Raw genomic sequence first — 26,103 nt, 5'->3', positions numbered from 1 at the left:
GCCTGCCTTCTGAGGCCTTCACCACCCAGCCCCTGCCTGCCTGCCTGCAGCCTACCCGTGAGTCATGCACATCCCAGCTTGGTCCTGCGGTGAGAGGGGCTCCTTCCTCAACTCCAGGCCTAGCTGTCTGCCCACTCCCCTTCTTTCTGCTTCTTGGAAGCCCCCCCACCATCTGTCCACCCCGCAGGAAGTTTTCCTGATGGCTTTCATCTGCCCTCCCCTCCTCTGAGCTCCCTGGCACTGACTGCAGGAGGAGGGGACACTGTGAACCCCCACGTATTCCCTGCCAGGTCGCTGGCCTGCCTGGGCGGTGAGCCTAAAACGGGCAGGGCCAGGCCAGTGGAGATGACGGCGAGGCACTCACGTCTATGTAGTTGGCGTTAATGGAGTCGGCATCGGGGCCTCCCATCATCGGGGGCAGTTTCACTCGGTGCCGATCATCTGGAAACACAAAGCAGGGGGCCATGGGGTGGGCAGGGACTGAGCAGGGGAATGCAGAGCTAGGGCAATGAGGGGAAGCTTCCAGAAGGCCAGAGGTACGGCACAGGCAGGAGAGCCAGTGAACCTCAAGGCTCGGGGCTGACCAGGAGGCTCTCAGCCCCGGAGGGGGCATGACAGGCCAGGCATTAGAACCTGGGCTGTGGCACCAAGGGGGCCCAAGGTCATGTGCTACTCGGGCAAGTATTAGCTGTGTGACCTTGAACAGAGAGCTTAACCTCCCAAGCTTCAGTTTCCTTATCTGTAAAGTGGGGGTTATAATATGTGCCACATCACTGGGCTATTGAGGAGTATGTAAAATAATGGGTGTAATATTCAGCACATGGCTTGGCATGTGGGAGGTCCTCAGTAAGTGGCTCACTCCGGCTGTTCTCCACCCCCACCCAGGTCCCTCCCACCCATGGCCCAGACCCAGGCCCTTCCCCAAGACTCACAGGCAGGCACGGGCTCTTGCCGGCTGCCCTTGACCTTGTCTTTCTTCTTTGTGGCATCCCAGCCTTCAAAGAAGCTCTGCCAGAAGGGAAAATAGAGGGGTAGTCAGTGGGGGAGGGAAACCCCTCCCCTCGTAAGACCCCATCCCATAACAGGATGGGAGCGGGACCACAGATAAGGGCCAGATGCAGGGTTCACCTTGGAGCCTGAGATCAAGTCACTGCATATCCCTTTATCAGCAAGGGACTAAGTTAAAAACCAAGCAGCGTGCAGGGAAGGAAGAGAGAAGAGTGGGGGGCGGGTATCAGAGTTCACAGACACTTCAGAGCAAGGGTCAGGTTTAATGTACACATAAGGGGTTTGAGTTGGGAAGAAGGCAAAAACGAGGTCAAATTAAGATTAGAATAAGGCGGTGTCAGAGTCCAGGGGGAGGGAGAGTGGGATTCGAATCAGAGTCCCAGTGGAATTTAGGATGATAGTTAGGGTCAAAGTCAAGATTGGGTGTTAGGTTAGAGGTCAAGGCCCCTCTTGGTGTTCAGAGTCATATTAGGGAGAGGATGAGGATCATGATCAGGGTCCAGATGGAGACTGAGAGAAGACTGGAGGTCAGATTTCAAGTCACGATCAGGACGAGTGTCAGAAACCAGGTCAGTCCGAGATTGGGGTCAAGGTCAAGGTAAAAAAAAAAAAAAAATTTTAGGTTGAATTAGGGACTATCAGAGCAAAGGTCCATCCAGGGCGAGGCTGAGGGTTGCCAGGGTCTGGGTCCACAGCGAGCAAGAGCCAGGCAGGGTCCCGGCAAGGCATCCTGGCTGGCCTGGGACCCCGCACCTCGTACTCCTGCTTGAAGCCATAGCCCTCGGCCGTCTTCATCTGGTTGATGTGCTGCAGGAGGTCGGCCACACGCACCGCAGGGTGCAGCTGTCCCGTGTGGTATGGGGAGCCTTTCCGGCCACAGGGACGCCGCGGGGAGCCTCCCAACAGGCTGCTGGCCTCGGTGACCCCACTGCTGCGCTGGTCTCCTGCAGTCAGAGAGAAAGGGGGTTCCTGACGCACACTACCCCCTTGCCTGGGGGGCCCCATTTGGACTTGGGGTGGGGGAGGGGTGCATGGCCAATGCGGATGTGGTTCCTGGAGCCAAGCAGCCTGGCTGGGCCCACCCTGTGCGCCCCCGGGGGCAAGTCCCTTCCCGTCTGCATTTGTTTTTCCATCTGTAACATGAGCAGGCTGGGTCATATGGCCTCTGAGGGCCCTTCTGGCCCAGCCCTTCTGGCCCTGCTGTGATCCTGGGGTCCCCTGACTCCATCCTGTTGCTCCCCAGCCTGGACCACCCCTCTGTGACTTCCCTGAACTGCCTGCAGGGGGCAGCACTCAGCAGAGCCCAGGAGAGCCCCCCCTCTTCTCCCTCTCTTCCAGAGAACAATCTGGAACAATTGGCAACTCCCAGTAATTACCCCCATTCAAAGACAAGCAAATCCCGAAATTAGCTGCTGCTGCCACCCCCTCCACAGATTAACGGGAGACACCTGAATAGCAGCTTTTCTCCTGCGCCAGCATTTCCATTGTCAGCCTGGGCGGCGGCCTCAGCCAACTGGGGAACAGGTCGAGAGGTTCACAGTGACACTCACACGCACTCACAGACACACTCACACACACACACACACATACACACACACTCTGGGAAAACTATCCCCTCCCTCCTGACCCACCTGCTCCCCGCTCTTCTGGTCAGCATCCCCAAGGACATCCCACCCTGCTCGGTCACACCCACCTCTGGACACCCGCCCTCATACATTTAACACTCATTTCTCTCCTCCTGTCCTGGGTACGATGCGGGGGCTCAGTCAAGGTCAGCCCTCCCCATTTCTCACGGCTCTTCTCTGCCCAGGTCCGAGCCGGCAGGGGCAGGTGGGAAACCGGCAGGGGCCCAGGTGCCAGCCCCTTCCCTTCCTACCACCTCCAACACCCTTCTCCTTCTGTTTCTGCCTGTTGAACTCCCACCCATCCGTCAGATCTTAGCCAGAATGAGCTTTCTTAGGGAACCTTCTCCAGCACCTGGCCTCTGATTCCTACTCATGGCTGACAGAATGATTTATGACACCAGGACAGACTCCTACACTGCTCAACTCCCCCCAAACTCCAAGCCGTGGCTCTTCAAATCACGGGGGACTTCCATACCCTGCTTGGGTTCCCTGTGCCACAGTTTGAAAACTGCCTCGAGGCAGACAGGCAGTGTGATGGCGCAGCCCACCCTACCTGCTTCTCTTCTCTGGGGAATCAGTCCCGAGCTACTGGTCATCCAATGTCTGAAGACAATTCCTTCCCATCTGATCCAGATTTTCTAGTTACTAACAGCTGGAGGGCATGCTGGTTACATGCCGGTTACACCACTGTGGGCAGATTCCCCAAGCTCTTAATTCATCAGATGGAGAAAATAAGGCCCAAAAAAGAGACTTGCCTAACGCAGTGGTTGCAAAAGTGCATTCCAGAAAACACTGATCGTGGCAGATTTCTAAGTGCTACTCCATTAAAAAGGAGACAAGGAGGAGGATAAAGAGGGGTTCTCTGTTTTAAAGGAATCTGTGAAATTCTGGTAGAAAGGAAAAGAAGTCTGTTTTTTCCCTATGAGACCTCCCAGGGCTTCCTACAAATTAGTGTGCATTTCCACTCTCCAAGAGATGAGCAGAAACAGCCACGTTTCACCACCATCTCTCACCACCGACAGCTTTTTTTGTTTGTTTCGGGAAACATCCTCAGGGGAACACAGGGATGATCATGGTGATTAAGACACATGCTCTGGAGTCAGACAGGCCTGAGATCAAATCCCAGCTCCACACAGGACCCTGGGGATGCTACTTACTCTCCCTAAACCTCCTTCTTCATGTGTCAAGGGAAGACAAAAACTGTTACTCTCCCAGCCAATGATACAAATATTAAATAAAATAGTGCATATAAAACACCCAGTCCTGTGCCTGGCACATAGTGAGCACCTACAGCCAGGGCTGTGGACACAACTAGTCCCAGAAAGCCAGGGCAGTTGGCTGGCCAGAGGCAGCCTCCCTTTCTCAGCCCTTCTCCACTGCAAGATCCAACAACATCGGATGCAACATATAGATGCAAAAGAGCATCTACAACAAACACAAGCACCAGGATTTCATGACAAAGGCTATCAGCTGGCTCGACACACTGGGAGACAGAGGGGTCCCAGTGCTCTCTCTGGAAGCCATGCTGACAGCTCCCTGGGTGGGAGCCCTCCCTGGGGGCTCTCCAGGCGGAGAAAGGGGCAAGGGAGGGTTTTGGGAGTCCAACAGCCCATCCCTGGGGACGTGAAGGGTCAGCCCTGAGGCATCCTCATAGCCACACATGGATCAGCTTGCAATGGCTAAAGACAAGAGGAAATCCCACCTGGTTGGGGTCCTGATGGGAAGGAAGCCAAAACCAAATGCTGGGCTTCTGCCTGAGCCCAAGAAGGACATAAGACATTCTACAAAGACCACCAGAAGGGGTCCCTGGGTGGCTCAGTCAGTTAGGCATCTGCCTTCAGCTCAAGCCATGGTCCTGAGGTCCTGGGATTAAGCCCTGTGTCTGGCTCCTTGCTTGGTAGGTAGTATGCTTCTCCCTCTCCCTCTACCCCCATCCCCTCCTCATGCTCTCTCTCTCTCTCTCTCTCTCTAGCACTCTTTGTGTCTCTCAAGTAAATAAAATTTTAAAAACAAAACAAAACAAAAAACCAAAGACTACCAGAAGACAACAGGGTAATGAGCGACGATGTCTCCAAGAGGCTCTTCTCTTTCCTGGACCCAGAGAAGACTGGTCTCTGCTCTCCTCGTGCATGAATTCCCCTGTGGGTTGCAAGACACACACTCTCCCTTGCACCCCACCCCCACCCCAAGGACCAGCTTGGAGGAAGAGAGGAAGGAAGGTGAGAGCAGCCCTTAGCTTCAAGGTTGCCCCCTGGGGTTTCTTCCAGATGCTCCCCAGTTCCATCATGATTGTGGGACACCTTAAGCAAGTAACCGCAGACAGTTGAGGTTTTGGGAGGAAGGGTTGAGGCCCAGAGGGAGAAAAAACACTGGGTCTGGAGCAGAGAGACCTGAATTCAAATTTGGAGTCAAGTCACTTGACCTCTCTGGCTTCAGTTTTGCCATCTGAAAATGAAAATCTTTAGACCTTCTTTAAAGATGAGCCCTTTCCCTGATTCCCATCTACCTCAGATGAAGACAGGCCCCCAGTTACATGATCAAGGAACACTCCAGACTTTTCCTTCCCTAGTGCAATTAGGAAATAATTTTAAAGAAACATAGCTTATAATAATACCTAATAATATCTTACATATCAAGTGCTTTCATAGGCCTGGCAGGATACTTAAGTCACTTAATCCTTAGACTATGTAAGCATTACTCTCATCCCCTATCCAAACGAGGAAAGCAGGGCCCACAAGAGATGAGTTACTTGGTCATTAAGCAACTGCACCAGGATTCGAACCCAGGCCCATCGGACTCTGGGGCCCTGTTGTCTACCCTACTTTCCCTGTGTCTTTCTTCCTGATAAAGGAGAATCTGTGTAGAGGAAAAGAACCTATCACTTATTTAACAAACCCTTTGGCGGACAGAACCCAAAGGCACCCACAGGGGTCAAGAGCTCCAGATGGACAGGGCTCAGAAGGGGTTGAGGGTTTTCACAGGCAGGATTTCAGACACAGCAGAGGGCCCATTCCCACACACTGGGAACATCCCAGCCACCTTCCCCACAGCCAGCCTGCCACCATTTACTCAGCATGAGAGGTCCCCACAGTGAAATTCACAGGCTGAGAATGCAGCAAAATCAACACGGCTTTCTGTTCCCTTGCACCAAAATCTGGGCTCCTCTGTATGGAAAGCAACCAAGGAAATGGAGGCTGGACCAGCGCAGGGCATGGTCCTACGAAACCAGATGGACCCATGGCCCCAGGCTCCTGCCCACAGCTCTGCCATAGCCTGTGGCATGCCTGTGGTTTCCACTCCCTCCAGCAGCCACATCTCATCCAGCCCAGCCCAAAGGCGCCTCAGCCCAAAGGCGCATCTTTTGAAACTCCAGCAGCATGAATTGCTCCCACCGTCCCCACGGCAATGAGTCTGGGCCCCAACTTCCCTAGGCCATGTCTCCCCAGCTGTCAGCAAGCTGGCTGGGGGTGGTGCCCATGCATCCTGCTTCTCTGGGTCTCTCCAGAGGACTCAGCAGCAAGGCATGCGCCCATGCTGCCCCCACTTCCCGCTCTCCCCGCCGCCCACCAGAGTTGCCTGCCCAATCACACCTCCCTGTGTGCTCACCTGCACTGGCTACCCCCTCGCCCATGCCTGCCCTTCCTTTCCCAGCTCTGCCTGTCCAGATCCTGCCCATACCTGGCTCCTCTCTGCAACTCAGAAAGACCTGCATTTAAATCCTGGTTCTGCCACTTTCTACCCTTTTGTTAAGTGACTTCCCCTCTCTAAGGCTCTCTGTTTCCTCTCGGCTTCCTCATTTGTAAGGTGAGTTGATAATAGCTACTGCACTGGGCAGGGGTGAAAATTTAATGAGGGAGATCATAGGCACCACATGATAAATAAGTGCATGTCAGTGAATTTGAAAACCTAAATGAAATGGGCAAATTCCTAGACAAGTCATAACTTACAACAAGTGGCTTGAAAAAAATAGAAACTCTCAATAGTCTTTTACTCCTTTAAATAAATTGAATTAAAAGTTCAAAATTTTTCTATAAAGACTGTTTTATGGGTGAATTCCACCAAACTCTCTAAGTATCAATTATTCCAATCTTTCATAATAAGGGTCAAGAAGAAACCTCGGTATATTTTACATGACTAGCAGAATCTTGGTACCAAAAACCAGACAAGGATAGTAGAAAAAAGAGAAAATCATGGGCCAATCTCACTCCTGTATACAGCTTTGAAATCCTGAGCATTATTTTACCTATATTGAATCCAAAAAGACATACAAAATGTAATGAATCATGACCAGGCTGAATTTACCCCAAGTATGGAAGGTTATTTTAGCTTTAAAAAATCTGGAAATGTCACTCACCTCATTAACAACAACAACAATGTACGTATATATGATAGTGCAAAAAAAGCATTTGGTTAGTTTAATGCTCACTTAAATAAAACCTCTTAGCAAACTAAAAACCGAAAAGAACTTTGTTAACCTGATAAAACGTTTGTACCAAAAACTGTAGCGAGCTTTATTCTCAGTGTCTACTGTTAGAAGCATTCCTTTTAAAACCAAAAAAACAAACAAGGATTCCTGATATTACCACTTCCATCCAACCCAGTGCTGGAGATCCCAGCCAGTGCCACGCAGAAAGACAAGGGAAAAGAAAAAGAAAAAAAAAAGGAAGGGAAATGAGACAGAAGCCACAGAACTGCCCATATTTACAGATCCTCTGATCATACTCAGAAAACCTGAAAGACTGTACAGACAAAAGAAAATTAACAAATAAGGTTCTCAAGGACTCTGGATATAAGGATCAATATATATACATAAAAAATCAACTATATTTCTCTATATGAGCAACAATTAGAAATGTAGTATTTTACAAGTGTACCATTTGTATTGGGAAAACTGGACACCCACATGCAAAAAAAAAAAATGGAGTTGGATTCTTACCTCACACCATATACAGAAGTTAACTCAAACTAGAACAAAGACTTCAATGTAAGACTTAACACTATAAAACTCTTCAAAGAGGGGCACCTGCATTTTTCATTGGGTTGACTGTCCATTCAACTCTTGATTTTGGCTCAGGTCTCAGGGTCACGAGATCAAGCCTCATATCTGGGCTCTGCACTTAGCATGGAGCCTGCTTGAGATTCTCGCCCTCCCTCTCCTACTGCCCCTCCCCCACCCCCACTTACATGCTCTCTGTCTCTCTAAAAAAATGATAATTGTGTTAAGAGCCAAGACACCTTTCAACAGAAGAATGGATAAAGAAGATGTGGTCCATATACACAATGGAATATTACTCAACCGTCGGAAAGGATGAACATCCAACTTTTGCATCAACACAGATGGGACTGGAGGAGATGATGCTGAGTGAAATAAGTCAAGCAGAGAAGGTCAATTATCATATGGTTTCACTTCATTGTGGAACATAAGGAATAGCATGGAGGACATTAGGAGAAGGAAGGGAAAAATGAATTGGGGTAAATCAGAGCGGGAGATGAAGCATGAGAGACTGTGGACTCTGTGGAACAAACTGAGGGTTTTAGAGGGGAGGGGGTTGGGAGAGGGTTAGCCCGGTGATGGGTATTAAGGAGGGCACGGATTGCATGGAGCACTGGGTTTTATACACAATGAACCATGCAACACTACATGAGATACTAATGAAGTACTACATGGCTAATGTAACATAATAAAAATAAATACATTAAAAAATAAAAAGATAATTTTTTTTAAACTCTTAGAAGAAAACACAGGGCAAAAACTTCATGACATTGGATTTGACAATGATTTCCTGGCTATGACACTAAAAGCACAGGCAGCAAGAGAAAAAAACAGACAAACTGGACCTCACGAAAATTTTTAAAATTTTGTGCATCAAAAGACACGATCCACAGAGTAAAAAGGCAATCCACAGAAAAGAAGAAAATACTTGCAAATCATATACCTGATAATGGATTAATACGTAGAGTCCAGAGAGAACTCCTAAAACTCTACAGCAAGAAAACCCAAAAAAACCAATTCAAAAATGGGCAAAGGGCTTTAAAAGATATTTCTCCAAAGAAGATACACAAATGGTACATGCCCAAGGTAGCATCATTCATCATTAGAGAAATGCAGATCAAAACTTCAGTAGGATACTATGTCATACCCACTGGAATGGCAACTATTAAAAAAAAAAGAAAGAAAGAAAGTGGGCGCCTGGGTGGCTCAGTGGGTTAAGCCGCTGCCTTCAGCTCAGGTCATGATCTCAGGGTCCTGGGATCGAGTCCCGCATCGGGCTCTCTGCTCAGCAGGGAGCCTGCTTCCTCCTCTCTCTCTCTGCCTGCCTCTCTGCCTACTTGTGATCTCTCTGTGTCAAATAAATAAATAAAATCTTTTAAAAAAAAAAAAAGAAAGAAAGAAAGAAAAAAGAAAATAAGCAGTGTTACAAGGATGTGGAGAAATTGGAACCCCTATGCACTATTGCAGGGAAAGCCAGACGGTACGACCACCATGGAAAACAGTACGGTGGTTGCTCAAAAAAATTAAAAATAGAATTACCATATGATCCAGCAATTCCACTTCTGGATATGTACCCAAAAGAACTGCATCAGGGCCTCGAACAGATATGTGCACACCCATGTTCACAGCAGCATTCCTAACAATACCTAAAACACGGAGGCAACCTAAACATCCATGGGTGGATGAATGAATAAGCAAAACGTGGTCCATACATGCCATGGAATATTCATCAGCCCTAAAAGGGAAGAAAATTCTGAAAGATGCTCGAAGATGAAAGAAGCTTGAAGACATGCAGCTAAGTGACATAAGCCAGTCACAAAGAGACAAATGCTCTATGATTCCATGTCTATCAGATAATGAGAGCAGTCAAATTCAAAGACATGGCAAGAAGACTGGGGGTTGCCAGGGGCTGGGAAGAGATGGGAATGGGGAGTGACTGCTTCATGGGACCAGAGCTTCAGTTTCGCAAGATGAACACAGCTATGGGGTTGGATAATGGTGATGGTTACACATTATACGAGTGTTTAATACCCCCCAAACTGCACACTTAAGAACAGCTAAGGTGGTGAATTCTACATGACGTGTTATTTTACCACACACACCCACACAATGTACCATTTGCAATGGAAATCAAAAATACAAGGGACCTGAGGGTACATCTAACAAAAGATGTGCAAAGTTTTATGGAGAAAATTATCAATAGAGATTCAAGACCTAAATACATATAGGGTTATGTATATCTTCTCCATGGATGTAAAGAAGATGTGTCAGTTCTCCCCCAAACTGATCTAAACATTTAATACAAATCCACCCAACAAAGTTTTCCAAGTAACTTAAAAAGATGATTCTGAAATGTATGAGAGGGACAGGTGCCTGGATGGCTCATTCAGTTTAGCATCAAACTCTTGATTTCGGCTCAGCTCATGATCTAGGGGTTATGAGACTGAGCCCCACATTGGGCTCCATGATGAGCGTGGCGTCTGCTTAAGATTCTCTCTTTCCCGGAGCGCCTGGGTGGCTCAGTCAGTTGAGTGTCTGGTTTCGGCTCAGATCATGATCCCAGGGTCCTGGGGTCGAGCCCCTCATCGAGCTCCGTGTTTGGCAGGGAGCCTGCTTCTCCCTCTGCCTCTTACCCTGCTCATACTCACTCTCTCTCTATCCCTCTCTCTCAAATACATAAATAAGATCTTAAAAAAAAAATTATCTCTTTTCCTATCCATCTACACCTCCCCCATCCTGCTTGCACACAATCCCTCCTTAAATAAATAAATGAATGAAATGAAATGAAATATATGAGAAAGAGAATGAGGACAAACATAGCCAAGACATCCTTGATAAGGAGCAAAGCCAGGAGAACCTGATGTACCAGATACAAGACTTAGGTAACTCTAGTAATGAGGAAATCAGGTATCAACAGATAGAGGAATCACCAAAGCGCCCGATCAAAGAGAATGAGGAGCCAAAAAACAGTCCACAGATATATGGAAGCATGATCTGTGATGAGGATGGCCTTCAGCATCACTGGTGAAAATACTGTAACAGAAGCTGGGACATGAATTACTACAGGAAAAAAAAAAAGAAAGAAAGAAAAGAAAAGAAAATATAAAAAAAAGAAAATCCTTCATTCCTATGACACACAAAAAATCAATCACAGATGGGTAAAGATTGAAATGCGCCATGCAAAATATAAAAAGGTTTAGAAAAAAGTAAAAAATATTTTATGACCCTGCAAAGGAAGCGTTCTCGAAGAAAACACAAAAAGTAGAAATCAGAAAGGAAAAGACTGATGAACTTGACTGAATTAAAATAAAAACTTGTTCCTCCAAAGACACTATAAATAACCTGCGGAGATGAGCCACAAATTGAGAGAAGATATTTGCAATTCATAAGTGAAAAGTGATTATCATCCTAAATATATAAAGAACTCCTAAAAACCACTAAGAAAGCAACAGAAAACCTAATAGAAAATTAGGTAAAAGGCATGAACAGGCATTTCATGGAAGAAGAACGCTGAATGGCCAATAATGATTTGAAAAGATGCTCAACCTCATTAGTAATCAGAGAAATGCAAATTAAGACTATAGAGAATTACCATTTTATACAAACTAGTTTGGCAAAAGGGAAGAAGCCTGGCAAATTCTGAGCTTGCCGTGGGGCTGCGGAAGCTCTCACTCGCTGCTGCTGGCTGTGAGCACAGGCAAAGCCACTCTGGGACACGGCTCGGCACCGTCTTCCAGAAGGAAGCAGAAAGGTGCTCTGCAATCCGGCGACTCTACCTCGCAGATCTCCCGAGCAGAGGCACCTGGAGAGCCATGTAAGAACATTCAGAGCAGCCTCGTTTGTAATAACCAGAAAACTGGAAGCAGATCAGATGTCGCCGAATGGCAGAAGAGAGAAATCAACGGTTTCACATAATGCATTCACATAATGCATTCACATAATGGAAAACGATACATCGGAGAAAAAAAAAAAAAAAGAAACTAGAGAGAAACACCCACCTCGCCAAATATGGGAAAGACAATGCTGGGTTGAGAAACAGTGTGATTGCATTTGTACGAAGCTCAAAAGGGAGCAAAGTTACACAATACGCCATTTGGGGCTATAGGTACACCAGTAAAACGACTCCCGAGATGGTAAGGAAATTATAGATTCGGGGGTTGCAGGGGGGCATAGTCTCAGGGAGGGACGCCAAGACGGTGTCCTAATTCACCCGTGTGGCTCACCCATGCTTGTTGTATTATCACTGCATGACTTCCAGAAACATTACATATTTTCTTTTGTACAGATCAACACTAAGTAGAATAAAAAGATGTGTAAGGAGGTGACTGATGACAAGCTCCGGACACATACAGCTGACCCACCGTATTCCGCCTACACGCTGGGCACAGCTCTCACTATACGAGATAGATGTAACAGCCAGCCTGCTCTCTAGCACACCTTCCAGTGAAGATGACCTTTAGCTCCATTTTGTACACAAAGAAGCAGACACCCAGAGAGGTTAAGCAGCCGTCACCAGGTCACACAGCTAAGGGGATGTGAGAGGCAAACCCAGGTCTATCTGACTCCAGAGTCATCTTTTTTCACCACCGGTCCCCTGCCTCTCCCCCAGCAGCTGCTCCGCAGGCTCGAGACTGCTCTGGTCCCCTTTGATCACACGGCGTCACTCCTTTCTCTGACTCCCTGGAGCACTTCCCACAATCAACATGTGACCTCGAATGCCCCCCATCTAGGAGTCTATGTCTAAGTCCTCCATCTTCCTAAAGCTCCCCAGTGCAAACAGGTAATACCCATGCCTCGCCGGCATTGCTTTGTTTTGGGTTTGAGATGTACCAGAACTCACTGGAGGGGCTCGGTCATCCTGGCTTGGATATGGAATCCCAGAGCCCCAGGGAAGGGCAGGAGGGCCACGCACTCACCTCGGGGGCTATAGCCATGGGTGTCCATGAAGGACAGGCCCAGCCGCTCATCCTCCTGCAGGGTGCTCTGGTCCGTGAAGCTCCGGTCCACCGCACTCATCATGTGGGTCTTCTCCTGGCGGTAGTTGACAGTGGCCTTGGTCATGTTCACCGGCTTCCTGCAGAGAGGGGTCGACAAGACACATGGGTGCTGAGCTGGGCAGGACAACACCCAGAGGTGGATGGGGAGGCCAAAGAGTCAGGGGGCTTTGGCCTCAGGAGACTATCTAGAAGCATCTCCAGATACTAAGAGGGCTCTGCATCTATCCTTTGCTCGCCAAAACCAGAGTTGCTGCCTCCCACGCAAGGGACTGGGCAAAGTCCCTCTCCCGGGGATCTTTGCTGAGGATAAGGGATGAAGCCCAGTGGTCTCGGGCTGGAACATGGCCCCTGTCACTGCCCTGGAAGGCTTAGAAAATGGGTAGGATAGTCACTCTGGAACTACTCTGGTACCACGGCAGTCACCCTCATCCAAACTAGGAAGATGACCGCCCCAGCTCCAACCCCAGCACGCCCCCATAGCCATGTTCCTTTGCCCCGTCCTCACCGAACATGCACCCTGAGAACCCCTCTTCCCCACAATGGAGGGGCACTACAGTCCTTCATGGCAGAGTCTGGCTGCTTCTTGGCCAGTGCTCGGAAGTTTTCCTCTGGGCAGGGGATGAACTCCAACTGGCTTCTTCCTATCCCCAGAGCCCCCAAGACAGTCCCACCATGGGCCACACTGGACGTCCATATTCCTGCCACTGTGCACCAGTCCATCCAGCCACTGGAAGCAGCGGAGAGAGGAAGCAAGAGGCCCGGTTCCTCCTGAGAGCCTTGCGAAGAGGCCCCCAGACAAGGGCCCTGCACAGCCCAGGCCTGCAGCCCAGTTTTGCAGATGAGAATGGCAATGTGTGACCCCAGAGGACTCAGAGGGAAGAGGGAGGAAAAGCAGGGGGCATAGTCCATGACCAACATGCTGAGCAAAAGGGAAAGAGGCAATGACTTGGGACCTGTCTTGAAACTGCGGTGGAGCCAATCACAGGGAAGGCTCAGGATGAGATCACCATTCACCCTGCTGGGCCCCACAGCATGGAGGATGTGGGGTAGATCTGAGAGAGGACTTCCAGGTAAAGAGAGCTCAGGAACCTTGACCATCAGTGAAGATGAGGAGGCTAAGGAAGGGTTCTTCCCAGGGGCAAATTCCAATCAGTCTGTAGTCGAGAGCTGTCCAAGGCAGGGAAAGACTGGGTGACCCCCAACTACCAAGCACTGGGCATCACCCTCACCATGGCCCAGGCCACAGATGAAGAGAAGCCTCTGTGGCTGTGACCTTGACCACTGACATAGGAGAGAAGGTCGAGGGGGTAAGAGGGACGGAGAGGGAGTGAGGAGGGGGCAAGGGAATCAGGAGGATAAGAGAAGGAGGAGGAGGAGGGGGAAAAACTAAAGGGACCATGACAAGGAGAGAGATGGGGAAGAGGCAGAGAGAGGGAGGGACAGGCAGACAACAGCAAACCACAAGGAGGTCGGACAGAGGGCTGTGGACAGAGGACAGCAGTCAAGCTGTGCCTAGAAGGCAGTCTCCAGTGGTGTGCCCCAGGGCTCTGCTCCCTGCCCAGGCCTCTCAGTTCACTTGGGAGAAGTACTACAAACACCAAGCACCCAGCTCCACAGAAGACAGAAGCCGAGGGACACGGGACACAGCCGCCAGGGGATCTCAGGGTGAGAGTCAGCAGATGGCAATCCTGACACTTGGAAAAGTTCTGCATTTAGGGTCAAACAAAAGCCGTGGAGGGTGTGGTTGCTGGAAAAGCTGGTGTGACCCTGGATGGTGTGGATGCAAGTAGGGGATCCAGGAGGAGGAGGAGGAGAGAGACCCTGGTCCTCTGGGCTGTCCTGGGGGCACCTGAGCCTGCTCTGCAAGGAAGGAGGACAGGCACAGGTGCAGGGAATGTTCGGGAAGGCTTGCAGAATCAGAGAAGACAGAAGCAGAACACAGAGTACCATCAGGAGACCAGGCAGTCTGAAGGGGCCTGGGTGGTAACCCCAGCTCTGGCACTTCCTGTGACCTCTGACCAGTCCCTTCACCTCTCTGAGCCTTGGTCTCCTCATCAAGGAGGGATGACAGCAGGTGCTTCTCAGAGTCCAGGCCCAGAGAAGAGCCCAGAAATGATGGGTCTGAAGAGCCTGGGGCCGCCCGGTTAGAGAAGGGGCTCCTGTTGACCTAAGACCTGTGTGCACCGTTGGGGACAGCTGCCAGGGAGGGGGAGGGCCTGCCCCAGACATGCGCACACACGTGCCTGGCTGGGGACCCCAGCGAGGGACTGGTGCGAGGCCCTGCACATGAGGAGGACGACCTAGGGCCCGAGGGGACAGGGAGGGGCTACTTACGGGTAGTAGGAGTAGGCATAGTGGTCCCTCCTGGCAGCGTGCAAAGAGAACAGCACAGTTGGGCCCATGGTCTTGCCACACGGTGGGCTGAGGGCAGTGCCCAACCCGCAGGGAGGGGTCTGCTGCTCTCTGTGCTGGGGAGGGCGCTGGCCAGGGACCACATGGGTCAGGAGGACCTTCCCTGTCCCAAGGGCTGGCTGGGCTCAGTCGTTGAAAACCAAGACCCGAAGCCCCTTCCAGAATCTTCCCCGAGCCCGCTGCTGGAGGGAGGAGGAGGTGGGGAAAGGGCCTGGGGAAGCAGAGCTTTCACACAGTCACACACACAGACACAGAGAGAAATACGCACACTTGCACACTCACACATAAACAGACACACTCACATGGCTACACGATCACACACAGACACCCTCCCTCGCATGCTCACAGGCACCCCGACTCCCCACTGCAGCCCCACCCCTCAGGGCCAACACTCCTCACACCTGCAGGCCCCTCTGCACACACCTGTGCCTGGGAGGGAGCCCTGGCTGGGGGGGCGGAGGTGGGGAGAGGGCTCCTACTGGACTCTGGGGCAAAGGTGAGGCCCACCCTCCCCAACCCAGACTGCCCCTGCGTGTGGGGTCCATCAAAGGAGCCGTGCTGCCCCCTCTGGGCACCCAAACCATGGCTTGGCTCTGATCCCACTTCACAGGTGGGGAAGCTGAGTCCCAGAGAGTCGTGGTCCTCCTAGGCCTCTCTGGGGGGTCAAGGGCAGAGTTTAGACACCTGTCCTAAGACCCGGACCCCCAGAGCCAGCTCCCTCCTGAGGCCCCCTCCAGGCACATCCAGGGGTCCTCCACTCACCTGCCCCCACACCTCCCCACCAGCAGGGACCCCCGGGAATGGCCTTCCACAGGGACTCCTGCAGATTGGGGGAAGGGAAGGAGACAAGAGTGGAAGGCTGAGGCCCAGCAAGGGCAGGAGAGTGGCTGGAGGTCACACAGCACGTCTCCTCTCCTCCATCCCAGGAGAGAGAGGAGGGTGCAGGCCTATGGCTGGTCACGGGGACCCCAAAGAAGAGGGGGAAGGTGGAAGGAATGGCGTCCTGGTCTCAGCTGTAACATCATGACTTTTCAAGAGCCGTCCACAAAGACTCCCCCAAAATTACCAATTCTATCATGTCACCTTTACCCTCTCTCTGTTACCCTCTCTTTTCACAATCTGTAATCATCTGTTTGTGCTGCTTCTAGTTTAATGTCAGGCTCCACACTAGCTCCAAAGGACAGCATCTTCTCTTCTACCCACTGCAGGCTCCCAGAGCCCTGGACAGCACCCAGGCCAGGAGGATCCCCCAATAAATATTTCATGGAATTAAGTAATCAATAAAGAGGGAAAATAAATAAAAGAACTCCACCTCTGTGAGGGTCCCTATCCTCCCCCAAAGGAGTGAGATTAACAATGACCCCGCCCAAGGGCCCACTGTCAGCCCAGCTCCTCTCGCCTCTCTCCACCTGCTGAGCTGGGAGTTGGGGGGAGGGGGTCAGGAGGACCCCACTCCACTGGGCCAGGCCCTGGGGATCCACAGCCAACAGGACAGAAATTTCTCTGCCCTCATGGAGCTCTCGGTCCAGCAGGGAAGAAAAACAACTGAGCCAAGCACTCTAAGAAAAAGAAAAAGTACAGGGAGAAGAAAGCAAAGGAGACAGGTGGGATTCTGAAAGCAGAATAAGAGCTGTACCAGCCTGGGGAGTTCGCCCAGCACAGATGCCTCCAGGCTCATTGCCCACCCCAGCAGGACAGAATGGGGAGCCTGACCACCCTCCCCCCCACTAGCGTCTCCCACCCCAGGCCATCTCCTTCCTCCAACAAGGATGCACAAGGGGGAACTGGGTATCAGCCTTCCCTCACCGACCTCCTAACCTGCCTGCGACATTTAATGTGGGCCCCTCCATGGCTGGCAGGCCTGCTCTGTCCCCCGACAGTGCAAGGCAGACTGGAGGAGCCCTGAGGGGCAAGGTAGACCCTGAAGGCTAGGATAGGATTTCAGAGGGGGGGGGCTGCATGAGGTGCTGGAGAATGGGACTGAATGGCTTTTAGAGGAAGGAAGTCTGGGGAGATCCTCAACACTCCGGGGGTAGCCTGCAAAGGTTTCCGGGATAGCACATGTGCAGACTCACAGCTTCCTAATGAGGCTCCAGCAGCATCTCTGACCCATCCTGTCCTAGGCCCAAGGCTCTCTGCAGAGGTGGGTGACACCCTCCAGTGGGCCCATCCTCTCTCCTTGAGGATCAACTTCTAAGGCTTCAAATACTACCTACAATGCCCCAGGATCTGACCTCTCCCCTACAGCCCTCACCATCTGCCCCCTCTCCACCCCACCGCACCCCAGTCCCCCGCAGAGGAGGAGTGCAGATACTTGTTAATTCTGGGCATCTACTGCACGCTGGCCACAGTGAGGCCCTTCACATCCAGGCCCAAAGGAGCCCGGGTTTTGTCGTCAGGACTGGCTTCAAACCAGACCCTGTCACTTACCAGCCGAGTGACATGTCAAGTCGCTCAGTTAGTTTCCTCATCTGTGAGAAGGGGCTCAGACCTGCTTCGTGGGTCGGGATCCAAGAAGGAAGAGTTCTCTGATGTATCCTGATGCTAGAACAGTGCCCGGCCCACGGCAGGGGTTCAGTAACTAACGTTCTAACGGATGGGCGTGTATAAAGCCCTGGGCGCACGGAAATCCGCATTAAATGACAGAGTTTAGAGTTTATCTCAAGAAGCTGTGCAGGCACTAGGGAAGGGAAAAAATCAGCTTTACCCCTTGGACGGGCCAACCCCACCTGGCCGGCAGGCCCTACCACCGGACTCCCCGGGAGAGTGTCTCTCTGCTGGTACCGGGCCTCGGGAATGGCAGCTCTGGCCAGTTTTCTGCTAAGTAGGCCAGATCCTATTTATCAGCTCCTGGTAGCCCTGAGACCCAGCAGCAGCCCCGAAACAGCTGTGCAGAGGCCAGGTCCAGAGAGGACTCCCCGGGTGACCTCGGGCAGGGTCATGCCCCCTGGGACCTCGACACCTCCATCCTCCCATTAGTGTGCTTGGACCAGTGTCCTGGGGCTGCCTGGCGGGGAATGACGTGGAGGGGACGGGAACCAGAGTGGTCTCAGAAGCTTCCCTCACTGCTCCACCCAGAGGCTCTGCCTTCATCTGTTCCATGTACTGGGCCTCCTACGGGAGGCTGAGCTGGTGTTTTGAAAACAGGTTCTGTTGCTTTAAGACAATCTGAAAACCACTAGACTAGATGTCCTTGAACTACCAGGCATCTCTCACCTTCTGGGTTCTGAGCCTCCACAGTTCTAAATTCTGAGATCTTTAGAATCCCAAATCCTGGATTTCTGGAACTGAAATTCTAAGTTGTGGATTCTAAGAGGTTCTGGGATTCATGCTGCCCACTGTAAGATGCCCTGGGAAAGGCAGAGCCAGACCTTGGAGGCCGGGGAGGGGTGGGGGGCAGGAGCAAGGTCTCCTCTGAGTCATGGGCCCAGGGGGACGCCACAGGGCTCAAGAGTACAAGGGTCCGGGGCAAGCCGAACCCCAAGGAAGATGGGGCCAAGAAAGAACTGTGGTTCAGATTCCTTGGCTTCAAGGGGAGTGAGCAGCTCCCCCACTGCTCAGGGTCAGCACCACGACCCAGTGGTCAGGGCAGACAAGACGGCAGAAGGTCTGCAGGGGGCTGGAGATTCAAAGTCAGGTCACCTCCACTCCCTCCCTCACTGGAACAGCCCAGCAGGCACAAGAGGGCAGTGCCCAGCTCAGCACAGCTCCTTGGCAGCAGGCATAGAACGCCCTTCCCTGGATAGTGGTACCTGGCACCAGCCAGACCTGAGCTCCAGCCAAGCCGCTCCAGCACAGTTTCATTTGCAAAGGCTCTGGCTTCCCATTGCCTGGCTTGGGCCCGTCCTTAGGCCTGATGCCCAGACTGGCAGCCCTCCACACTCACCAGGCGGCTGCCCTCCCAGGCCCCAGCCTCTGCTCCTCTATGTCCACCAGCCTTCTGAGAGAGCCTTGGGGAAGTCATGGCATCAGCCTCACTCACCCCTTACGGATGATGACAATGATGGCCCCCAGGAGGAGGATGAGGACAGCAAGTCCCCCTGCACAGATGCCCAGGATGAGTCCCATCTCCTCCGATCTCTGGGACACCTCCAGGGGTCGCTTGCTTTCCTTGCAGGCAGCTGGGGAGAATAAAGCATGACAGCGGGTCAGAGGGGAAATAGGGACCACCTACCTACAGGGTTTGAGTCCCAAAGAAGACACTAACACATGTGCACAAAGAAAACTGCTCCCTATCCTCAGCCTGCCGGCAGCCTTTCAGTCCAATGTGCCCCCTCACCATCCTTATAACTTCTGCACCCCCATGGACCCCATCAGGAAGAGCTCCCTGTCCTCTCTACTTTCCCAAACCCTCCCATCCTTCAGTGGACAGGAGATGGAGGCTGCCCGGGCCTTCAGACTCACTCTCCTGCTCTCCTGAGAGGCAGTGGTGGGGAGAGAATTATGTACCTAGGGCCTACTGAGAGCATCTCAGGAAGGGGGACCAGCCACACTCCCTGTCTACACTGCAGGGTCCACCTCTCCCCCACCGCAACAAAGGGGGCAGATGCAGAACCCAGAACCGGTGCCCAGTGCCATCACCCCCACAGCCCAACCATAACGGTTTCCCCTCCTCAGACCTGTTTCAGGCCGCTGCCAAAGCCCCTTCTGTGACCATGAGCGGAGAGAGGGAGATTAGCCCTACTGCCCAGGCTAGGAGAAAAAGTCTTTCAGGTGGGACAAACAGGGACCTGACCCAGGACTGCCAGACCACTCTCCTCTGCTCCCACAGCTTTGGGAGCTCAGGACCCACCCCCCCAAGAACCCAGAGGGGAGGAAACCTTCTGCTAAAGGCCAGGAAGGAACCTCAGCGGGCTTACCTTTCCTGGCGATGCGGATGCAATTCAGCCGGGTCTCCTGGAGACAAAGATGGGGGTCTCAGCAAGACAGAAGCCCCAACCTAACCCTCCCCAGGCGGATCCTTGGGGAACTTGTCTTGGGCCTGGTCAGGGCTTGTCCAGTGCTCATTGTAACCAGAGACACCCGGCCCCTCCCAGAAGGAAAGAAGGCCTGAGGGGGAAGCAGGGAGGGGAGGGCGCCCCCCCCCGCCCCCCCGCCCCCCCGCAAAGAGGACAATGACTTAGGGAAGGGGAATGAGCTCAGAGGGAGCAGGGGAAGAAATAGTGTGGGAAGGGGGTGGCCATGGGGCTGGTTAAGAGGGGCACCCCGGGAGGAAGGAGCCTGGTGAAGGGGAGGGCTTCCAAGAGGAAGTGGGTGGTGGGCCTCACGGTCTGGGGAAAGCAGGACCCAGAAATGGACCTCTGGAGAGAGGAGCCTAAGACAGACACTAGTGCCTCAGGGAGGGGGCAGAGATAGACTGGGGGCTTAGACTAAGAGAGTCTGGGGTAAAGTCTCAGGAAGGGGAGATGCTTTAAGAGAAGCCTGAGGTCAGGAGGCTCAGGGAAGGAGGGGAGGGTTCTGGAGAGGGGGCGGGGCCGGGGGAGGGGCTCTGGCCTCCTAGGGGGCTGCTCTGATGGCTCTGAGGCCTTGTCCCCAGCCTATCCCCATCACAAGCCCTGTCAGTCCCTCACCCCCTTCAGGTGGCTTGTTGCCTGGAAGTAGATGAGGTAGGCCTTCCTGGGCTCAAGCGGTGGGTTCCAGAAGCCGCGATAAGTCTGGTTGTCACCCACGGTGAAGGGCATGGCTTCCGGCAGACTGCTGGCCGCCAGTTCTGCCCCAAAGTAGTGCACCAGGCCACGGGCCAGCGCCGCGTCAAAGGTCAAGGGCACTGGGAAGCAGTCCTGGCTGCCTGGCTCCCGACGCAGCCTCCGCTGCCGCTCCTCCTCCACGATCACCTGGTACACACTGGACAAGGAGGGGACAGGACAGTGACCCCAGGGCCAGGAGATAGGGAGAGCCATCTGGTGTGGCAAATGGCATGGGCTTTGGGGTCAGACCCAGCCTGGGACTAATCTTGGCTCTGCGTCTTACTCACTGGGCAACTCACTTAACCTCCCTGGGCCTCAGTTTCCTCCTCTGTAAAGCAAGCGTGATCACAGGACTGTTCCACAAACTAAAAGTAAGGAAGGAGGCAAGTTTCAGAAGCAGCCAGTGCCTGTCAGCTGTTAGGCCTGTGACTAAGGTGGAAAGAACGCAGGCCCTGCTCAGTGGCACCAAGCCCTAGAGCCCCACCCTGGCTCTCTTCAACCCGTGCTCCTGTGCCTGCCACAGGACCTGCGGACCCAAAGCCTCAGGCTCCACCCCAGTACCCACGGCTCCCTTTGGGCCTCTGGGAAGGACAGTCAGACACAAAGTGTTCATTCATTCAGAAAGTGCATGAGCTCAGACGCTGGGCCCATGATAGGTGGGCACTTGGGGACCTAGGCTTCCTGGAACTGACCTCCAGTTAGAGAGACAGTCACAGAGCAAGCAAGCAAGGCCACACAAATCCTGCCTCTGGTACTCTCCCAACGTGGAGGGACCTCGAGTCTGCAACTCGGAGACCGTCATCTCCGGGTCCTGACAGCTGATCTGTGTTCCCTCGTCCCCATTCCCTCTGATGTGTGTCTCCTGGTCCCGACTTGTGTGTTTCTATTTATTTTTATCAGTTTACTGAATGCCCTTTTGCTGTGAGCTCCTCCAAATCCTCGGTGGAACAAAGCCGAGAGTAAATAAGCGAGTGCTGACAAATACAAATATTTCTAGTCACAGGCTCGGTCACGTCTTGGCGTGTGACACCCATTCTGACAGCTGCACTCTGGGAAGTAGCAGTGCCTTTCCCTGGCTCTCCAGCTGTTTCTTCCGAGCTTCGGAGCTGTGGGGGAATCACCCCAGTGCCCTGAATTGGGGCCACACAGCTTCGTCCCTCATCACTAGCGCACTGCAAACACCAGCCCAAGCCCCCCTTAGCCTCCATTTCCCAGGTCAAGGTTAGGCCTCCCCTAGCCCCAAACCCCGCCAGGAGGTGATAACAGTCAACACTGAACAAAGCATCTTGACTGGGATGGTCCCCAGTATGCAGACAAGGAAAAGGAGAGGTAAAGGGACGTGCCCAAGGTCACATAGCTACTACGCCTGCTCCCAGGCTCAGCTGCACAAGGCCCTGAGGTTCCTGGAAATGCAAAATGCCCCTCAAACACCCTAACGTTGTCCAGAGAGTCTGGGAAGCAGCCCGAGACAGGCTCTGCAGTAGCAAATACAGGGGAGGAAAAGCAGGAGAAGGGGGGTGAGGACGTGAGGGGGTGTCAGGGGCATGTGGCCAACCCGCTACCTTCTCAGAGACTTAGCAGGATTTTCCCACACCCAAATACAGGGCATCACCTCTCCAGGTGCACACATCTTTGTGGGAGGATGAGGTGGGCCGGAGGGACAGGGAGGCTCTGTGACTTCAAGAAAAGGTAGAGGCTGTGCAGACAGACCTGGGTTCCAAACCCCAGCGCTACCCCCTGCCAGCTGTGTGACCTGGGGGGTAAGGCCACTGAGCCCGTTTCCCAACGTATGAAATAAGGAGATAGCTCCCCCTGCCACAGGTCACCATGAGGATAAAATGACTTGTGCAGGTGAAGTCACAAACACAGTGTCTGACAGAGAGCAGGCATGCAGACACATCCCACAGATACCCTCATGCTCTCACACACACGCACTCACACCTCCATACCACACATTGCACGTACACAGTATGTGTCTTTATCACACACACACACACACACACACACACACACCATCTTGTCTCCAGCACCTTCTCTCCAGCAGAGGCAGCCCCAGTTTTCTCTAGGGAGAATAAAGTGGAGAAGCCAAGTTCTAGGCCACTCCAAAGAGAGAGCCCTGTCTTGCTGGCTGCCCCAGCCTTCTAGAAAGGCTGAGTCTCCCTGGCCAGGACCTTCTGGGGAAAAAGCTGGGAAGAAATAAGGCCCCCAGAATTTCATTTCTCCAAGATGTCTGAGGGAAGACCCTCAGGAGAGGACTGGACAGTCACACCTCCCCAGGCTGATCACTGCCCAATGATCTCACACCAATCACCAAGAGACACCCATGGCTTCAGCAGGGAGCGGCTGCAGGCTTTCCACCTGCCCAGGATCACAGAACATGATTCTCCAGATACTCTGAGCCCTGAGCAGGAAACTGAGGGAGGATGAGGATGCGCTGGCCCACGTGGCGGAGGCTCTGGGTCAGAGGAGGGGCTTCCTCCCTAGGGCCCTGACCTCCTACCTCTCCACTTAGGCTTTCCCACCTGATGGGCGCGCCACGGCCCTGTGCTGGCCTCAGCAGAACGGTGATGGTGTTCTCAGACTCGCCCAGGGGTGACGGCATGTCAGCATAATCAAAGCTGGGAGCTGGGAAAGGGGACAGGAATGTAATCACAGAGCCTGGCCACTAGACCAGGAAGGTCGGGCCTCTAGCCTCGCTTCCTGTCCTCAGATCTCTTCCCCTTCAGCTTTGTTCCCTCTGACCTGAGCTTCCCTGACTTCGGACCCCTAAACTCAGCCCTCAGATTCCACAGTCTCCTGACCCCTCGGACTTAATCCTCCCTGACCCCTGAGCTTAACCCCTAAATGGTACATTCTCCTCAGTGGGGGTCCTCGAGAGATATCCCCAGGACACCCCCCCCCCCCCGCAATGTGCCTCTGCCTACAGAACCCTGGGATTGGGAGCTACCTCTCACGGGGTCAGGCCAGGGTTGGGCAAGGTTACCTGAGATGTTCGTGGTGATCTCGGTGAGTGCCGCCTGGCCAAAGCCTTTGCCCGTCCGGGCGCGCACAGAGAACAGGTAGGTGGTGCCTGGGTGCAGGTTGGAGAAGACGTGGTAGGTCTCGTTGCGGAGCTTGGAGATGGTACGTCGTGGGCCCGGCACGTTCACCGCCGGGTCTGACGACTCAATGCTCTGGTAGCTGATCTAGGGGTGGGGCAGGTACAGGGACGGGGAAGGTCATCACTGGCCCCATAGCCTCCCACCCATCGTAGTTCAGGAGAGCTAGGGAGAAGGCTAGGAAAAGGCTAGAAAGCTAGTTCAATGGGACTATGGATGCCCATAGCCCAGACCTCTGGGCACCTTCACCTCTCTTCTTTCAGGGCCCCTGTCCCCATAACCCACAAGGCACAGACCCTGACCAGGAGAAGGAACCTCAGTGATCACTTCTGCCCCGCCATGCATCTCCCTCTCCAAGCTGTGAGCCCACCTTCCACCAGGGATCCTCCCGCTGTAATGAGGTCCAAACCCACCTCATACTGAGTGATGAGGCCGTTGGGTTCCTGGGGCTCCTCCCACTTGAGGAAGATCATGTCCTCCAGGGGAGTGAAGGTCAGGGACTCGGCTGCAATCCCGCCAGGCACTGTAAGGGAAAGGTGGCCCAAGGCAAGGGAAAGCGGGCTTTGGAGCCAGACGCCTGAATTCAAATTCCAGTCTTGCTGTTTCCTAGCTGGCCTGCTGTGACAACTCCCCTCCCTCAGCCTCAACTTCCTCGTCTGGGACATGGGAATGAAAACAACTCCACCCTCACCAAATAAATGATGCCATGGATACGACGCACCAAGGTAAATATTGGGAACTTCATTTGATTCCACCTGTTCCTAAGAACTCAAAGAAGGTAGCTGCATTTTCATTACTAAGCAGCCTGCATTCAGCAGAGAATGTCTGAATGTTCCTATTTTGTTCCAGTTGAGTGGTTTTCAGAAAATACAGACCTTTGTCAGAGAAATGGAAACAATTGCATTAGAGTGGCGGGATTCTGGGTAGGAAATGTTTTCTTGTCTAAAAATTTCTGATTACACAAAAACTACATTCGGTGCAGAAAATCAAAATGAGCATCACGAAAATCAATGGCACCCAGAATTCCATCACCCAGAGACACCATTAGCATTTTCGCATAAACCCTTTCAGGTCGGGTTTGGTTTGGTTTTGCTCTAAAGCACCATCTTAACAGCTGTCACAGGGTATTTCTTCTAGGAAGAGAATAGTCTTTAGGAAAACACCTTGATAAACCATTGTGGGGAAGCCGAAATCCTAAGGCAGGGAAAAGCAGAGCCCAAGGTAACCATCTTAAAATGAACAGTCCACAAGGCAACCCCACCCTCCAACTAACAATTTGATAAAATGAAAACGACAATTCCAAGTGTTCGAGAGGATACAGAGCAACTGAAATCTTCACACGCTGCTAGTGGGCGTGTAAACTGTCACCAGCACTTGGGGAAAACTGTCTGGATAGATCTACTTATTGTGAACATACATCCCATAACCTAACCATTCCATTCCCAGGCATTAACCGATTGGAAATGTGTATATCTACACCACCCCCGGCTCCAAAAAAAAGAATCTACAAGGATGTTTCTTACAGAAAATTTAAAATAGGAATTTTGATATTATATGATTATAATATAATGTAATATACATTAAAATATAATATTATTAAAATAAGCGTGGTAGATTCACGTAACGGACTGTTGAGTAATAAGAATGAATTCCCTAGAACTGGACCCACTACATGGCTGGCTTCCTCAAGTGCGGTCAAGAGAAAGAAGCCAGTGATAAAAATAATACACTGTGTATGACTCCACAGATAGAAGGTTCAAGACCAAGCAGAAATTAATCTATTGCATTATAGCTTGGGATAATGGTTACTCTCAGGAGGTTGTGAGTGGGAAAGTACATAAAGGAGGTTTCTGGGGATCTGCTAATGCTATTCCTTGATCTGTGTAGGGGTTATCCTGGTGCGCCCAGTCTGTGAGAATTCTCTGAGCTGTCCACTTCAGGTTAAGTGTACTTCCTGAAGTACTTATACTAATACTTCCATGAAAAGTAAAAAAAAAATATTAAGTAAAGAGCAGTTACTGGAAGGACAGAGGAGAGGGACAGAGAAAGAAGGACAAGCAGCCCAAGTGAGGCCCGGTCAGAGGCAGGTAAAGCAGCCATAACATACCTGGGGGAGAGGGGAGACAGAGGTCAACCGACTTTAACAAGGAAGGGGTCTGATGTTGAACCTGAGGCTGATTGTGAAGGGTAGTAGACTAGGCCATCCCCAAATATACCCCTTTGGCCTAAAGATTACTTTGAACTGAATCAAGAAGCAGCAGATACAAGAAAATTCTCTGCCCT

General features: G+C 52.2%; 1 protein-coding gene across 13 annotated transcripts in view; it reads right to left on the bottom strand.

The window, feature by feature from the left end:
- The window catches only part of PTPRU (protein tyrosine phosphatase receptor type U), a 121,638-nt gene that overhangs the window by 17,916 nt on the left and 77,619 nt on the right, over positions 1 to 26,103 (bottom strand). For 8 of the 13 annotated variants that reach the window (XM_082684731.1, XM_082684736.1, XM_082684739.1 and 5 more), the window contains 11 exons: positions 24,234 to 24,343; positions 23,706 to 23,907; positions 23,245 to 23,347; positions 20,606 to 20,879; positions 19,895 to 19,931; positions 19,018 to 19,156; positions 14,958 to 14,987; positions 12,543 to 12,700; positions 1,762 to 1,952; positions 933 to 1,008; positions 365 to 441 (listed from right to left, as the gene is read on the bottom strand). In XM_082684731.1, coding sequence (XP_082540857.1) covers positions 365 to 441; positions 933 to 1,008; positions 1,762 to 1,952; positions 12,543 to 12,700; positions 14,958 to 14,987; positions 19,018 to 19,156; positions 19,895 to 19,931; positions 20,606 to 20,879; positions 23,245 to 23,347; positions 23,706 to 23,907; positions 24,234 to 24,343 — 1,397 coding nt within the window. The remainder of the gene's footprint in view (positions 1 to 364; positions 442 to 932; positions 1,009 to 1,761; positions 1,953 to 12,542; positions 12,701 to 14,957; positions 14,988 to 19,017; positions 19,157 to 19,894; positions 19,932 to 20,605; positions 20,880 to 23,244; positions 23,348 to 23,705; positions 23,908 to 24,233; positions 24,344 to 26,103) is intronic. The other 5 variants (XM_082684738.1, XM_082684732.1, XM_082684733.1 and 2 more) reach the window with 2 other exon arrangements.

The sequence above is a fragment of the Mustela nivalis genome (genome assembly GCF_964662115.1).
Source record: "Mustela nivalis genome assembly, chromosome: 10".
Taxonomy (NCBI): domain Eukaryota; kingdom Metazoa; phylum Chordata; class Mammalia; order Carnivora; family Mustelidae; genus Mustela; species Mustela nivalis.
This window is presented reverse-complemented; position numbering and strand designations above follow the sequence as displayed.